The following is a 16,191-nucleotide window of genomic DNA, read 5'->3' on the forward strand; positions in this document are numbered from 1 at the left end:
GGAAAGCCACTTTCAGCGACAAGAAATGTAAATGAACAGACCGGAGAGGCTCGAACGGGGCCCCCGTCAGAACCTTGAGCACCAGGGGAAGATCCCATGTGGGGAACCTGTGAACGGGGGGAGGCCTGAGATTAGCCGCCCCCTTAAGGAAAAGCTTGATCAGGGGGAACTGGGAAAGGGAAGAAGACCCCCTCCCCCAGGACTGAAGGCAGAGCTGCCACCTGGTGGCACAAAGTATTCTGCGAAAGCCCGTCCTCAAGACGTTTCTGAAGGAAATCCAAGACGTTAGGAATGGTGGCCTTATTGGGATAAATGCCCCTAGGCGAACACCACCGGACAAAGGCCGTCCAGGTTGAATTATAAATGCGGGTCATCGACGGTCGCTGAGCCGCCTCGATGGTATGAATGACCCCGGAGGACAGATGAGCCTCCCTCAGAAGCTGCCGTTCAAGAACCAGGAGGTCAGATGGAGCCACTGGGGCTCCGGGTGAACCAGAGCCCCCTGCAGCAGGACTACCTCCCCCCGCGGAATCCTCCATGGGGGGCCCACCGCCAGCTGTACCAGGTCCGCAAACCAGGGCCTCCTGGGCAGTACGGGGCCACCATGATGACCAGGGCTCCCTCCGCCACCACCTTCCTGACGGTTCCCAGGATGAGGGAAATGGGAGGGGAAGCATAAAGCCCGGGGGCCACCGGCTCCTGAGGGCGTCTGTGCCCTCTGCCGACCTGGACTGGAAACGGGTGAAAAACCATGGAAGCTGGGAGTTCGCAGGCGACGCAAACAGATCCACCCGAGGAGACCAGAACCTTTGGCAGATCCTTCGAAACAGCGATGGGTGGAGCTGCCACTCGCCATTGTCCAGAGTCGCCCGACTCAGCCAATCCGCCTGGACACTGGAGAGTCCGGAGATGTGCTCCGACACTAGGGACAGCAGGTGTCTCTCTGCCCAGGAGCCCAGACAGAGGGCCTCCAACCAGAGAGCCTGCGAGTGGGTTCCCCCTTGACGATTGATGTGGGCCTTGGTGGCCACATTGTCCATCAGGAGGAGCATATGACGCCCCTTCACCGAGGGCTGAAAGTGATGCAGAGCTAGCCGTGCTGCCTTCAGCTCCAGCCAATTTATGTTGTGGCGGAGGTCCAAGGCCATCCACCTGCCTTGCGCTATCCGAGAGCCCACCAGGGCCCCCCACCCGAACAGACTCGCGTCTGTGGTGATGGTCACCCTGTCCGGCTCCCAGAAGCAGCAGCCCCGCTGAATGGCCGGGGAAAGCTACCACGCCAGAGAAGTCCGGACCCCCGCCGGGAGATGGAGAGTCCGAAGAGAATTGCTCAATCGTCCCCTCTCAAAGGGGATGGGCTCCCACTGGAGGGGCCTGAGATGAAGCCTGGCCCACGGGACAATCCCGATGCAAGAGACCATCTTGCCCAATAACTGCGATAGAGAGAGGATGGAAGTGAACCGCCTTCCGTGAACGCTTTTCGTCAGTCGACGAAGGCTGTCCTGCCGTTCCTGAGACAGACACACCACCCCCGACATGGAGTCTATGACTGTCCCCAGCTGGAGAATGCGGGTGGAGGGGGAAAGATGGCTCTTGGCGAAGTTCACCGAAAAGCCCAGGGTTTGAAGGCTCCGGATGGTGAGCCGAAGATCCAAGACGGCCCGAGGCAGGGACCCCGCCTGAACCAAGACATCATCTAAATAACATTGGAGCCAAACCGGAACGGACCATAGATGAGCCGCCAGGGCCGCCAGAACCTTCGTGAAGGTCTGGGGAGCCGAGGCCAGCTCGAAGGGAAGAGCTCTGTACTGGTAGCAATAGCAATAGCAATAGCAGTAGACTTATATACCGCTTCATAGGCCTTTCAGGCCTCTCTAAGCGGTTTACAGAGAGTCAGCATATTGCCCCCAACAATCTGGGTCCTCATTTTACCCACCTCGGAAGGATGGAAGGCTGAGTCAACCCTGAGCCGGTGAGATTTGAACCGCTGACCTGCTGATCTAGCAGTAGCCTGCAGTGCTGCATTTAACCACTGCGCCACCTTGGCTCATGGTAGTGGCGGGACCCGTGCGAGAACCTCAAAAACCTGCGGTGAGCGGGCAGAATAGGAATGTGAAGATAGGCCTCCGTGAGGTCCACGGAGGCCAGGAAGTCCCCCTTTCTGATGTCCTGAAGGATAGATTTGAGGGAGGACATTTTGAATCACCTGTACACTAGAAACCTGTTCAGGCGCTTGAGGTCTAGAATTGCCCTCCAGCCCCCCGTGCTCCACGGGCGGCTCGAAGGCGCCTCGTGGCGCCGCTGCTGCAGTCCGAGGCTTTATGGCCCGTGCAGCCGCCGCTGCAGCCACCGATAAAGGAGCTGGCACCCCCGCACCCCCGGGGATAGGGCTAAGGCTCCAGGCCCACGGGGGGGGAGGCAGAACGCCCCACAGGGCTCTCCCCAACCGCCCAAGGCAGATAACTGTCCCTTGGGGCCGCAGCTGCACAATTTGGAATTTGGGAGAACCCTTTAAAGTGCCCAATTTAGCCAAATAGAAACCAGATTGCAAAGAACAAGAAATCCTATCAATATTTCTCTACCAGTGTTTGGACCAAAGACTGAGAGAATCTGGGGCCAGGATTGGAAGGCACCAGTATTTAAAGCTTTGCTCTCAGTCTTTGGACCAATCAGGCTAAGATAAAACCCACACATGACCACTCCCTCTCCCTCCTCTGGAAAAATATCCTATTCTCTGAAAATCAAAGTTAATGAAAGCCATTTTGTAGTTTGCTTTAAAAAAGAAGCTCCTCGCTGCACCAGCTCTTGCAGCATCCCAAATGTTATATAGCCGTCAAAGTGCATACAAATACAGATACTCAGGATAATAAGACAAATTATAAAGAGAAGTTTAAATTAAATGAGCATGTTTCCCATTTAATTTTTGTGTACCTCAATTTGCTCTTTATGAAACAGAAAGTTCTAATGAATTTCAACAGAACATTAAATTACTGAAAAGTTTCAGTTGAACAAAACTGAGTCTGAACTGTCAAAAAAATAAAAAGCTTAAAAGAAAAGAAAAAAATTCAAATGCTAAAGAGATTTGGGGTGTTATGTATAACTTAATCCAGGCTAAGTTTTGCTTTATTATTATTATTTTAGAAAAGTTTTGAATTGCATGTTAAAAAAATCTTTAGACATGCCAAAATCAAATTATAAGCTTCTATTTTAGGAATTACATGGCTCAAATTCTGAATAAAGATAAACCTGTTTTCAAATTACACTTCACAACAAAAATAAAACAAGGCAGTTAGGGAAATAACAACTTTGCATAAAAAGATTTTTAACCATTTCACTACTACAAATGTTATAAAAGTCAAGAAGTATATAAAAAAAGTAAAGGAAAATCCAGTGTAAAATCCAGTGGCATCTGTTGTGTCTATGTAAATTTTACTCATAAGGAAGGATTTCATAAAATTGTTACTTTTTTATTTTTCTCAATTACCTTTTCACACAATGACTAACAGAAGAATATTCAAAGACAACGTAAATGCATAAGATAAGGTTGTATAACATCTTACATCCATTATAACATCATGGAAATTAGACTTCATAATGGAATCATTCAAACATAGTATAGATAGTCCTCGACTTACAATCACAACTGAGCCCAAAATTCAAGTTGCTAAGCGAGACATTTGTTAAGTGAGTTTTGCTCCATTTTTCCTGAAACATTTGTTAAGTGAATCACTGCAGTCCTCAAGTTAGTAACATAGTTGTTACATGAATCTGGCTTCCCCATGGACTTTGTCAAAAGGTTGCAAAAGGTTGCAAAAGGTCATGATCCTGGGACACTGCAAATGTCATAAATATGAACCAGTTGCCAAGCATCCAAGTACTGATCATATGACCATGGGGGAACGTTTTCAATGTCATTGTAACTTCAAATGTTTGCTAAACAAACTGTTGTAAATTTCTATTTAGAATTAGAAATTAGAATATTTCTATTCTGCCTACCATCTGAAGAGTTAAGCAAACAAGATTGATAGTTCTGGGCACAAGTAAAGCAATGACTGATCATCTCTTCAAAATGGAGTCTGTGAACCAAGCTCAATAGTATTATTTTACAGTAAAGTGTAGTTAAAATTATCAGATTCGTAAACTTACATAAGTACAAGAAATCCAAAAAAAGACTTTTCTTCCAAAGTATTTTTCAAGGCTTAGTAAAAAGACAAACATTGGTAATGTAAAAGTATCAAGGCATATGTCACTGAGGCCATACATTCTTATTTCATGAATGCTAATTAAATGAGCTCTGCAATTTGTTTGGTCTTCAATTTATGAACTGGGATTACTAGCACCTTAGCACTGTAGTAACTAATAGCATTTAAAAAAAAAAGAAAATCTAAATGCTTGGCCTAAAAATGAATACATTATTTGTTGATGTAAGTTGAGTGTAACATAATGTTCCCAAGCCAATACCTTATATTTGAGTTTAACTAGAAGTCCGCAAACTCATATCCCATCTAACAAAGACAATGTTGCTGAGAATCCTTGAACTTGTAGTTCAACCATTCCCATCCCTTGGAGAAACAGAACTGTTTCATGGCCTAAATAACACTATCTATATGGAATGTGTTGTACAGCTAGATAGTCCTCAACTTATAGTTGCAGCATGACCATTCAAAGTTAGGCTGGATTTCAAAAGTTATTTATTGCCTATCCTTGAAAGTGACTATCAGACACAAACCCACATCACATGACTGCATTTAGGTGCTTAGCAACTGTACACATTTACAACTGACTATAGCAACCAACAGTCATGTGACACAATTTGAGACTTTTTGCCATTTTCCAGCAGAAATTGACAAAAAGTACCCATTGAATATGCTGGATTCCCCCAATGATGTGATTCACTTAACCACTTACCAACAGTGAATTGCTTTACGAACATCATAAAAAGAGTCATAAAATTCAGTTCAATCACATGATGCCTCAACTTACTATTATGACAACTTAACAACCATAATGGAGCCCAGATTTTGGTTATGAGTCACAGACTAACTGCATGCTTTTTTTAACATAGAGGATATACATTTGTACAATATATTTTATACTGGTTAACCTAACCATAGTTTAACTCATTTCGGTTTTCTAAAACTTGATAACAAATGAATTTGTCCTATTTTTGGATATTAGGCTAAGATATGGTTGATTAGTTTTTGGTTCAGTTTACTTCAGTGTAACATGTAACATGTGAACATAACCAGAGTATGTCTTTTTATTTAGATGTAAAAACAATCAAAACAGAGCTAGCAACTGCAATGAATCTTTTAAAAGAAATATTGAAAGTGCAAACTAGAATCTTGATTTAAATGTATTCTTTATTTTTTCCTAACAATTCATATCATGACTAAATCACCTTGATTTTTAAGGCACTACATCCACTCCACTTATAACTTAATATCACATTTTAAAAACCTTCATCAGTTTGTAGGAGACTACAAACAGCTGGAAGAGACATTAACACAACAGAAATAAGAGTATCTGGTTGCTTGATCCCAAAGGAAAGTGGGACAAGAATATAGAAAGTCAACAGCAAAATGGTTGAAGAAAAACATCTGAAAAGTAACGTGTTATACTTAACATTATTCCTTTCTTCTGATATTTACACACATACACAGACACACACACACACCCAACAGAATGTTCAAAATAATCTACATTTGCTTCAGCCTGTTGAATATCTTTTCCTCAAACAGGGTTAACAATAACTCACTAGGTTATTTACATTTTACTAGCATTTTGGAGAAAGAAAAATGTATGTGTATATATGTATACACACAATATATATAATTGTGTCACAACCCCTGGTATGCCCAAATATGGGAGGAAGCATACTGCTTCCTTTCTGTGTCTATCCGCTCACCCCAGGAGACCGACCAGACAGAAAGCCATTAGTGGCTAACACAACTGCCTAATATGTAATACAGCACAGGTTCAAATCCCAGTAAGGGTATGGCTAGCTGATGAGAGCTAAATAGCTTGAAATAGATCTATACTAGTCTCCCTTTATTTATATATCAGCACAAAAGCAGTTTATATATATAAATATATAAACTGCTTTTGATTTTAAGCAAATGTTATTGATCTTAATACAATGCACTTTAAAACTTTTAACTGCTGTGTGTCACAGAAAGTCGAAAATACATTAGATTTGATAGAAAGGAGGCATCAATCATAGTAACACCTAGTGTATTGCACAAATATCATCCATGTGTTGCTTCTAACACAGCTGTGCAAGATACAAACATTCCTCAAATCACTCTTAATCTCAGCTTCCACATTTTATCAACAAGAGATACTATCTAATAGAAATACTGGTTTGTCTTAGAAACAGCTACAAGAAGATTTAGATCATAACAGATTCAATAAAAGGCTAGATGATATAATTCAACAACTAAAGCAATGGCAAGAGATCATTCTCCAATCAGAGAGAACAAGCTTGATATAAAGATGGTCCTACATTCAATTTTTGCTTCTTTAGTGCAAACTATTAGGCAGCAGGTGCTTAAACCTGCCGATCTGCTGCCAGTGATAAAATACTGACCAGAAAGACTAAGTCCATGGAAAAATATTCTGTAAAATGCAATCCTGGATGGAAAATCTGTATATAAGCTATTTATCTTAACTCACAGGTTTTTTTTTCAAAACTTAAGACTTTCACTTTTCCTCAGTTCAAATACTCAGTCCAAATTTAAGCAAGCAAAAAACATAGTCTTTGATTCCTAGATTTTTTTTTTCCCCATGGGTCAATCTGTGAATTTCACTGAATTTAAGATACAGATCTCACCAATTCCTTGCATGGAAGCAACCCAAAATAAACCAAAGTTACAGCAAATGGTTATAAATGAAATATTAATATAAAATATTAATGGAAATACAATAAAATTACTGTTTTGTAATAAACAGAAAACTGAAAGACTGCAAAGGTCTGCGCATGCAACACTAGACACATAAGAAATCAATTTCTTCACATTCAATTAAAGTGGAAGAGAAGCTAAAATTGCACAGACGTATAAAAAGCCAAGCATAGTATTCAACTCATTCTATGTGATTACATGCACCTGGTATGACTAAAAATCACCAGTAAAACAAAATAACCTATATTGGTATCGTACAGATATATATAACATGGAATTTTAAAATGCATACTATATATTTATACAATATCTTACAGATGTCTAGACAAAAAATGCAATGTTTTATGAATGAACCACTTGAGATCAAATACTATTTCTTCAACTGCATGGAGCAATACTGAGAGAGGGGAAAGAGAAAACATAGGACTGCTTGATCCATTTTAACTAGAAAAAAGCCATCCCAAACCCCAAAGTAGTAATAAAGATTAGAAGACTAAATGGATTTTACAGACATTATTTCAGCCTCACCTGACTTCTGTCTTTGTCCACTTTCTTAAAACATTTATTTAATGACAGATTATGCCTCACAGAATTTTTCCATCCAGTAGGAGCATTTGCAAAATAAGGGAAGTGTTCCAAAATCCAGTTGTATATATCCTTCACAGGAAGCCGCTTGTTTGGAGAGTCCTCAATGGCCATAAATATGAGGCAGCTAAATGAATAAGGTGGTTTACAGTTAGGGTTCTGCTTGGCATCATAGGGCATGTCAGCATGAGCAGGAGATGGAGGGGTATCATCATCCAGGTCTTGAACTGGGCTAACACTTCTTAAGACCGAGTCCCCAAAACTTTTCAGCAAGTTCTTACTCTCATGTAACCAATTCAAATTAGTAAGTTCTTCATCTTCTATAGGATCTTTTTCCAGTCGAAGAGTAGGCAAAGAAAAGTCTAAGTCCTCCTCATCTTGTAGAGTTTTTGATAGGTCACCATCTGTGTAACACTGACTCAGTCCACTGGAAATGGTAATTCCCGAGCCCTCTGGCTTCTTACTAGGAGGCATAACTGGACCCATTTAGTCGGAGGCTCCTAATAAAATAAATCCAAATTTTACACAAAAAAGGGTTAGGTAGATAAAAAGAAAATGACATTCAAGCAACTTTTCCTAGTCTGCATTAGGGACTTTTAAAAAGCCTAGTGGCTATGCATCCTCCCACACAACAATGGAATTTTAATTTTTGCAATAAACATTATTGTATTTTTGAAATACATTAATTTTTCTGCCTATGAACAACAAAAATAGGTTGATTTTTAAACCCTTTTAAAAATCATCATGCTTTATCCATGAACTTGAGAAATAAGCAAATGCTATCAATTGTACTTTCTCCCAAACTAGCACATCATATGGACTCCAATATCACTGGTCATAATAACGGTTATTGTTTGTAATAAGCATAGAAAATTGAGAGCTTAAGACCAGTTGCTTCATGTTAATTTCAGCTGTTTCATTTCCAATGTGAACACAGCCACATTATAATTATAGCCTCTGTAACTTTGGCTAAACACACAAACAAGCAAAACTCCATGTTTACACACACACACACACACACACATTTACAACTAAGCATTCACTCAGCTTCCCAAAGAAATTGCAATAAAATTTGTGATATGCATTCAGTATTAAGTTTTAGTGATTTAAATACAAGTTAGAGAAGCAGAGAAAAGATGCATATACAGAAAAAGAATTCAGCCCCACAATGACAAATTTAGCTGAAATTACAGTAAACAATGAATGTGACAAGCGTGACTTAGAAGAAAGCATGAATAGTGATGTCATACACAGATGAGTAGATACTGTTGTTGCTATACTGGGCTCAGAGAATAGTATGCAAAAATAGATCAGGCTATGTTACATTTTAAAAAGCAAAAGGCACCAAAACTAGAAAATGTGTACAAATAAATAGCCTGACTATGTGATATTTTAGAGAAATATTTGAGAAAGTATTAAAAACATTAATTAAACCTGAATTCTGCTATCAAGATTAAGCAATCAAAGCCATATCTTAAACCGTTTACCCTTTATCTGAAACAAGTTGATTAATAATTATTCATTATTTCATCTATCTTCAATCAGTATTCCATATGTTATTGTCATTGTCATCCCCAAGATACCATGCCACATCATGGCTTTGGCCAATCAAGGTTTTTACATACAGGTTTATAGTAAGATAAATAAAGTATAGGCTAAGTTGCTTGTGTTATGCCACATGCAAAATTCCATGACACTGGTCTCTTTTGGCAGTTTGACAAGTATACCACAAATATAATCAAAGTTCAAGCATGTTCAAACTTCACTATATAGGATCTCTAAATTAAAATAATAGGAGACCAACTATAAAACCTAAAGTTGCATGTGGACACTGAAAAAATCAATCTACAGAAGCAATATCAAAACTTTTCTGTATTATTGACAAAAGAGTTATCAATTAGTTTCATATCTGAGCTTCATTCAAGGAAGGCTTTACCTTTGTGCAACTTTTCTAGAATATTTTCCTTTATCAATTACAATTATGATCAGCATATTTTATTAATATAGTGTTAGTGCATTACAAGAAGATTTAAATGGTTAGTCCCTATATAATGCATGCAACATTTTTATATAAACTCATCAAACATATAACCAGGCTTTCCTCAATGTAATGTCTTCAGCATATACCATTTCTAAAACTTCTTAGGAGATACACTTTGGGGAAGATTTTGAGCTTAAACAACACTCAGCAGTTTATTTTTTTAAAATGCAAAATTATTTGAAACACTTCACAATAATTTAATATGACATGTCAAAAACCTATGTAAAAGGCTTGATTTGTTAAGATGTTTCAAACATTAAAAAATATAATTACATAAGAGGTCATTAAGGTGAGTTGAAGAAAAAACACAAAAAACCAAGACTCTTGGAGATAAAGGTTGAATAAAAATGAAGCTGAAGGAAAATATTAAAATAATTGAAAAAAGTTAAGTGAATCTATACCATATCATTGCTACTAATGAGAAAATGTATTGATAACACTTAAAACAAAGTTCAACAATTAACAAAAATGTGATTAAAATGTTCTTGAAAATTACAAAATTGGAAGCTACATATCTCTCATTTGAAAGAAGGGGGGGAAGTAGTGAGAATACCCGTAAACATTGCTTAATAAGGGTTTTCAATGCTGTTTTTCTTCACAATGCTGTTTCAGTGTGAAGAAATGCTGCCTAGTGAAGACACTGTTATGGAAGGACTGAAGAAGTAAGGGAGATTACTGCAACGTGTATCCCTAAAACATTAATCTCGCCACCTTTAGTTGAAAGCAATGTAGCCAAATGCATTCAGTACAGAGAACTTATATCCCATGAGCAAGCTTTTAAATAGGAAAATTATATCATGGCTGACAACATAATTTAATTGCTCTGTTGCTATGACAACATGCTGCTCTCTTTCAGTTTAATTTGCTTACTTGCCAGCATTCTCCCAAAGGACTATATAATACCATCAATTTTCACACAAAAACTAGGGACTTCTTTCTAAAAGCTTATGTTAGACTGGCAACTCTTTCCAATTCTATAGATACTGGGTCAACTTCATGGTTTTCAACATGCTCTGAGTTAATTAAAATTATAACCCACCAAACAATTTATGTTTGGATTAATAGCCACAACCACTTTACTACATGTTTTAAACATGTGGTTTTATTTATATTTATGCAGAGTAAAAGCCACTGAATGCCACAGGACACACTTTTGATCATGCTGGAAATGTCTCATGGATTCTAATCATAATCATTGAAAAATATAAATTAATGAGAAATGTTGTGCATGGCTGAAGGAGAGATTTTTTTTTAAAAAATGTGCATTATACCATATACATTTCAACATCAACAGCTTGGAAACTACAACTGCCTCTTTCGTGTGCCCAAGGAAAAGTTTCCAGAAGTGATGCAAAAGAAATGCTTAAGTATTTCTAGTGTACCCAGAGTAGTGTAGACCTAACTGTACAGTTTCGAGAACATGTTTGCAGCATTTCAGTTGAAACAATAGCAGACAATTTCATAACTTAAGATGAATTATGGAAAAGAGACATTCTAGTTTAGATTTACATGAAAAAAGTATACTGCAAAATAAGTTTTAGAAACACAGCTGAGTTTTCCTCAGCTGAACTCCATCTCAAAGGAATAACCTGCCTGCAATTTCTAATTAACAATATACATGGAGGCTGAAGAATTCTAACCAAACAATTATATACAAATTAGCAACAAATATTTTGTAAAGAGGTAACTCTACCAGATGCCCTCAGAATTTGACACCAGTGTGTGCAATATGAACGTTTTGCTGCTTGAGCAGAGCCACTGTTTTTAATATTCAGAGTTGTAAAACTGACACAATACACAAAAAGGAAGAATTACTAATTACTATCCTTTCTCCAAATAACTTACATCTATGCAGTGACATATATTTGAAAGCTACATTTGAGTGGGTGTATATTTAAAGAAATAATAAAACGGGCCGATATTTTTAAGTGAAGAAGAGAGCAGTCAGGGAGACTGCACTTTGCCTACACTCCCTACTGACTGTACTTGTCAAAAACATTTGAAGGGGAGAAGGAGGCCGCTGATTGGTTGGGATTCAAATCAATCAATAGCGTTGCTAGGCGACTAGAAAACTGCACTTTATGTCTATACAGTGCCATTTGCAGCGAACATACCTACAATGCTGGACAGATATCTTAAAACCTTTTGCATCGGCCTATCTTTTTTTACACCACGCCATCATATATATGCGCCCCCTCCCAAAAAAGCTTATGATCTCTTTTTGTAAAAATCATTTCAAAAACGTGATGTTTTAATGCTGAAGCTCATTCTACTTGTTAAAAAAAAAACAACGATGGGATTTTAAAACTTGAGAGAAATGCTCCCCCAAACTACAGGAAGCAACTGGAAGCTATCACTGTCGCAAAAAAATGATTATTACAAATGTTGTAAAGGTTGAGTTCGTCCTCAAACTCTCCCCCCCCAACTTTAAAACACAATGCCAACTCTTTCGTCAAAGGTCCTTATTTGCTGCTTTAGTTCTGATAACAAAATTACGTTTGTGCCTGCAAACTCGGCTCGACCCGCTTCACCTGACGAAGAGAGAATTTACATCCCCTTATTTCCAAGACGAACAGGAAGTTGTTTTTAGACATTCCGAACTGATTTTACTGCGTCTTGCGCCCAATTCACCTTTTTCTCGTCTCCCTTGTGCTTTTTTTTTTGCCCCCCTTCTTCTTTCGATTCCAATGCAGAGAATCTTACGCAATCTTCCCAGCGAAGGAATTACGATTGAAATGAAAAGAGTGTCTACCCAGAAAGCAGAAGACAAAACGCCCCAACCATATATATTACACGCGCGCACACGCACACACACACACGTATGTTTAAAAAAAAAAATCTAAACTTACCTGTCCTGGGTGAGTTCTAGATTTTCCCTGCCGCCTTTCCCTTGATCATTATGCAAACTTTTCATCCGATTGAACATGGCATTGCTTCCTCCCCCAGCCTGAAGCCAACAATGTGGCCGAAGGGAAAGAGCGAGGGGAGCCCAGAGCCGAAAAGGAAATCCGAGGCGAGCATGGGACCCTACTGCAGTTTCACCCCCCTCCACCCCGCCGCCCCTCTTTGCTTCGCCTCAACGCTCCAGCCGTCGTCTCCCCTTCCTTTCCTCTCCCCCCCACTCCCTCCAACCCCCCCCGTCTGAGCGAGTAGCGGTTTGGGTCGGAGGTGCTAGAAGGCGGCGAAATTGTTTCCACTGCAAACAACAAAAAAAAGGCAACACATGACCGCGGGGGGGAGGGAAAGAGGGAAACGTGGGCAGGGCCAGCAGAGACTAGCCGCCACGGAGGGAAGGAGAAGGCAGGGCTAGCGGAGGTGGGTGGGTGAGAGGGGGGGTTAGAAGAAAAGAGGGGGGGCTTTATTGCTCCACGACCCTAATTGCGAGACAAGCGCGGGGTTAGGTCGGCGTTTCCACCCACGCGCGCGCGTTCCCTGGCTCTCGCTTCTCCCCGCTGCCCAGCCAGAGAGGCCTGTGTGAGCCCTCAGAAATTCTCAGGCTGCCGCCTCCTTCGGCCTCTCCTTCCACCACTTGGAGAGTCCCAAACGCTGCACATGCCCTCCTCCTCCGGTTGCTCTGACTGGCTTCTCCCTTTTTCTTTCCCCTCCCCACCAGCCTACGTGGTATGTGGGTGAGCCTGAAAGTCACTTCAGGATGTGTGTGTGAGAGAGAGAGAGAGAGAGAGCGCCACCCTTCCGCGTTAAAAAAATAATAATTAAAAAAATATATGGACTGTTTTGCCTTTCCAAAACTGCAACTACGAGATAGCACCTGCTCGCCGCTGCTTAACGAAAAGCCGCACGCAGGGGGAGAGTTGAGTGGGTGGGTGGGGAGGCATCTTAAAAGACAACACTTCCTGAGGGGTCAATTCAATTCTGAAGTAAGTCCCCATGAATTCACTAGATCGCTCTCCTAATTAAGTAAAACTAATAGGGATACAGGCAATAATTCTAGGAATTGAACTGGGAACAAGCTGTATCTGAACGCAGTTGCTCTGCCCACCAGACAGTCTTACCCTTGGTTAGTGTAAAAATGTTTGCCCAATGTTGACATTGATTGATATAGAGAATCGTAAAGTTTGCACAGTCAGATTAAAATGTAGCTGGCTAGTTGGTGGTGTTCCATGTGCCAGTGGGACACTATGACACTTACTTTACTGCTTTTCTTCATTAGGTGTGTAAAGTGGCCAGTTGGAAGATCAAAAAGTCAGAGACAGGCTCACAATCTCTCCAAACTGTAGTATGGTTTGTTTGGGTTGGGTTCAACACAATTTATAAACTCGGATATTACCATAAACTATAAGTGGTCACATGGTTCAAGTTGTTTTGGTCTCTATCAGAATCCCTGATCACTGAAATGAAAGTGATTGAAATCAAGGAGGCACCCAGGTTGGCCTCATGTAAATGCAAGGGCAAATAGAGATCTTGTGACAGATTGTCATTGGGGAAAAAAATCAAAGATGGCTTATATATCATGGTTGTTGTTGTTTTGCTTTGACTAAAAAGATGTGAAAAATGGACTGAAAAAACACTACAATGGAAAACCAGGAACTAGTGAAAAAAGGAAATAAAACTTGGTCCTATAAATGCTTAGCTGTACATATAATCTATACATAGATGTATACATATAGGTCCAAGTTTCATTTTCTTTTTGTGTGTACATTTTGTTCTTACAAAAACAATTTTAACTTTTTTCAATATTACTCAGCAATATAATCTGATGTTTTAAGGGCACAATTCAAATGGTATCCATTATGTAGCAAAAGTACAATAGATAACATTGATGATTGCTGCATTTCTCAAACAGTGCCTAAAATCTGACATCAGTTTTGTTCCACACACTGAACTTCAAACAACAAACTATTCAACCACTGGTCAGCAATATTTTGGGATAAAACCTAATGTCTCTTCTCTAAGCCAAAAATACCCCCACATACGGGTAGTCCTCAATTTATAACCATAGTTTGGATTGGAATTTTAGTCATTAAGCAATGCACTCATTAAGTGAGTCATTACACAACCACCCAATTTTATGATCATTTACTGTAGCCGTTAAATGAATTGTGTAGTTGTTAAATGAATCTGCTTCCCTCATTGACTTTACTGGGAAGGTCCAAATCATAATTATGTGGCTGCAGGACATTGCAACTGATCACATTGGAAGCCGGTTGCCAAGTGCCCAATTCACAATCCTGTGCTTTTGGGGGTGGGTGGGACAGTTGTAACAGGTTGTAACTCACTCTGAACGCTTGTTAAACAAATGGTTGTATATTAAGGACTGTCTGTATATATAATTTCAAGTTGGAATTCTTATTCACATATATTCATAACTTGCTGACAAGCAATTTGATCTGTAAGCCCCTGCTCAATGAAGTTATAGGCATAACCCTTTTGATTTAAAGATAAAAGAGTATTTTGGAGTACATGGGATACTCACATGGCACCTATCCATAATTCCTCAAAGCAGCTGGTATGGTATGACTGCTCTTTGCAGCAATAGCATAATCCAAAAGAAAAATTATGGAGTTGGAACCAGATGCTATCTGCATCAGGAATGGGACTGTATAATCTTAATACTCATCTGAGAGTAAAAAGCATTGGATGCAGTGGAACTAATTCCCAAGTAAATTTTATGTTCATTTACTTTAATAGCATAATTAAGCCTAGTATGAATTGTGTCATGTATATAATCAAAGAAAGACATTCTCAATTGACTCAATAAACAGAGAAATTTATAAATGATAAGGTTATCATTAGCTACCAGTCATGAAGACTGTGTTTTGTCCTTCAGTATTAGAGCAGTATTAACGCAGTAGTTTAATGGCTAAGACCCTGAGCTTGTCAATCAGAAAAATTGGCAGTTCAGTGGTTTGAATCCCTATCACCATATAACGGAGTGAGTTTCCATTACTTGTCTCAGCTTCTGCCAACCTAGCAGTTTGAAAGCATGTAAAAAATGCAAGTAGAAAAATAGGGACTACCTTGGTGGGAAGGTAACAGTGTTCCATGCGCCTTTCGCATTTAGTCATGCCGGCCACATGACCATAGAGACGTCTTTGGACAGCGCTGTCTCCTCGGCTTTGAAACGGAGATGAACACCGCCGCCTAGAGTCGGGAACGACTACCACATATGTGCGAGGGCAACCTTTAGCTTTATCTTATTGGAGCAGTGGCAAAGTTCAAAAGCATTCTAAACAATGGTTTATTTAATTATATTTTATTGAGCGAACTATACATCAAAATGAGCTTCACAACAAGATAATCATAAATTACAGTGTCTCAATTCTGATAACACATTGCCAGAATTAAACAAACTACAGTGTAGCTGATGTGGTGCAGGAATCAAATGAGTTTATGGATATGATTTGCTTGGGAAACAAAGCAGGACAGTGCTGTTCTTCAGGTCCTATTTAGAGGCTTCCAGAAGGCAACAGATTGCTGGATTAGCTAGGCTTCCCATTGAATCCATGCATTTTTGTTTCTTCATATTAAGGTAAGTAACTTTCATACAAACATACTTCTGCAAATCATTATTTTTCAGAGGCTTTTGCATAAATGGATATAACTAATACATTTCATTGTTAAAATGAATCACCACATTTAAAATCGTTGCAGCATTTAAGTTTCTAAATTACCCAAATAAATAGTAACATATGATAACAATCA

At 39.7% G+C, this 16,191-nt stretch overlaps 1 protein-coding gene across 3 annotated transcripts in view; it reads right to left on the reverse strand.

The window, feature by feature from the left end:
- Positions 1-13,059, reverse strand: part of FOXN3 (forkhead box N3) — a 177,493-nt gene extending 164,434 nt beyond the window's left edge. For 2 of the 3 annotated variants that reach the window (XM_032232809.1, XM_032232800.1), the window contains exons 1-2: positions 12,378-13,059; positions 7,431-7,987 (exon numbers count right to left, since the gene is read on the reverse strand). In XM_032232809.1, coding sequence (XP_032088700.1) covers positions 7,431-7,973 — 543 coding nt within the window. In that variant the 5' untranslated portion in view covers positions 7,974-7,987; positions 12,378-13,059. The remainder of the gene's footprint in view (positions 1-7,430; positions 7,988-12,377) is intronic. The other variant, XM_032232816.1, reaches the window with a different exon arrangement.
- Positions 13,060-16,191: the final 3,132 nt, after the last annotated feature.

The sequence above is a fragment of the Thamnophis elegans genome, chromosome 1 (genome assembly GCF_009769535.1).
Source record: "Thamnophis elegans isolate rThaEle1 chromosome 1, rThaEle1.pri, whole genome shotgun sequence".
Lineage (NCBI taxonomy): Eukaryota > Metazoa > Chordata > Lepidosauria > Squamata > Colubridae > Thamnophis > Thamnophis elegans.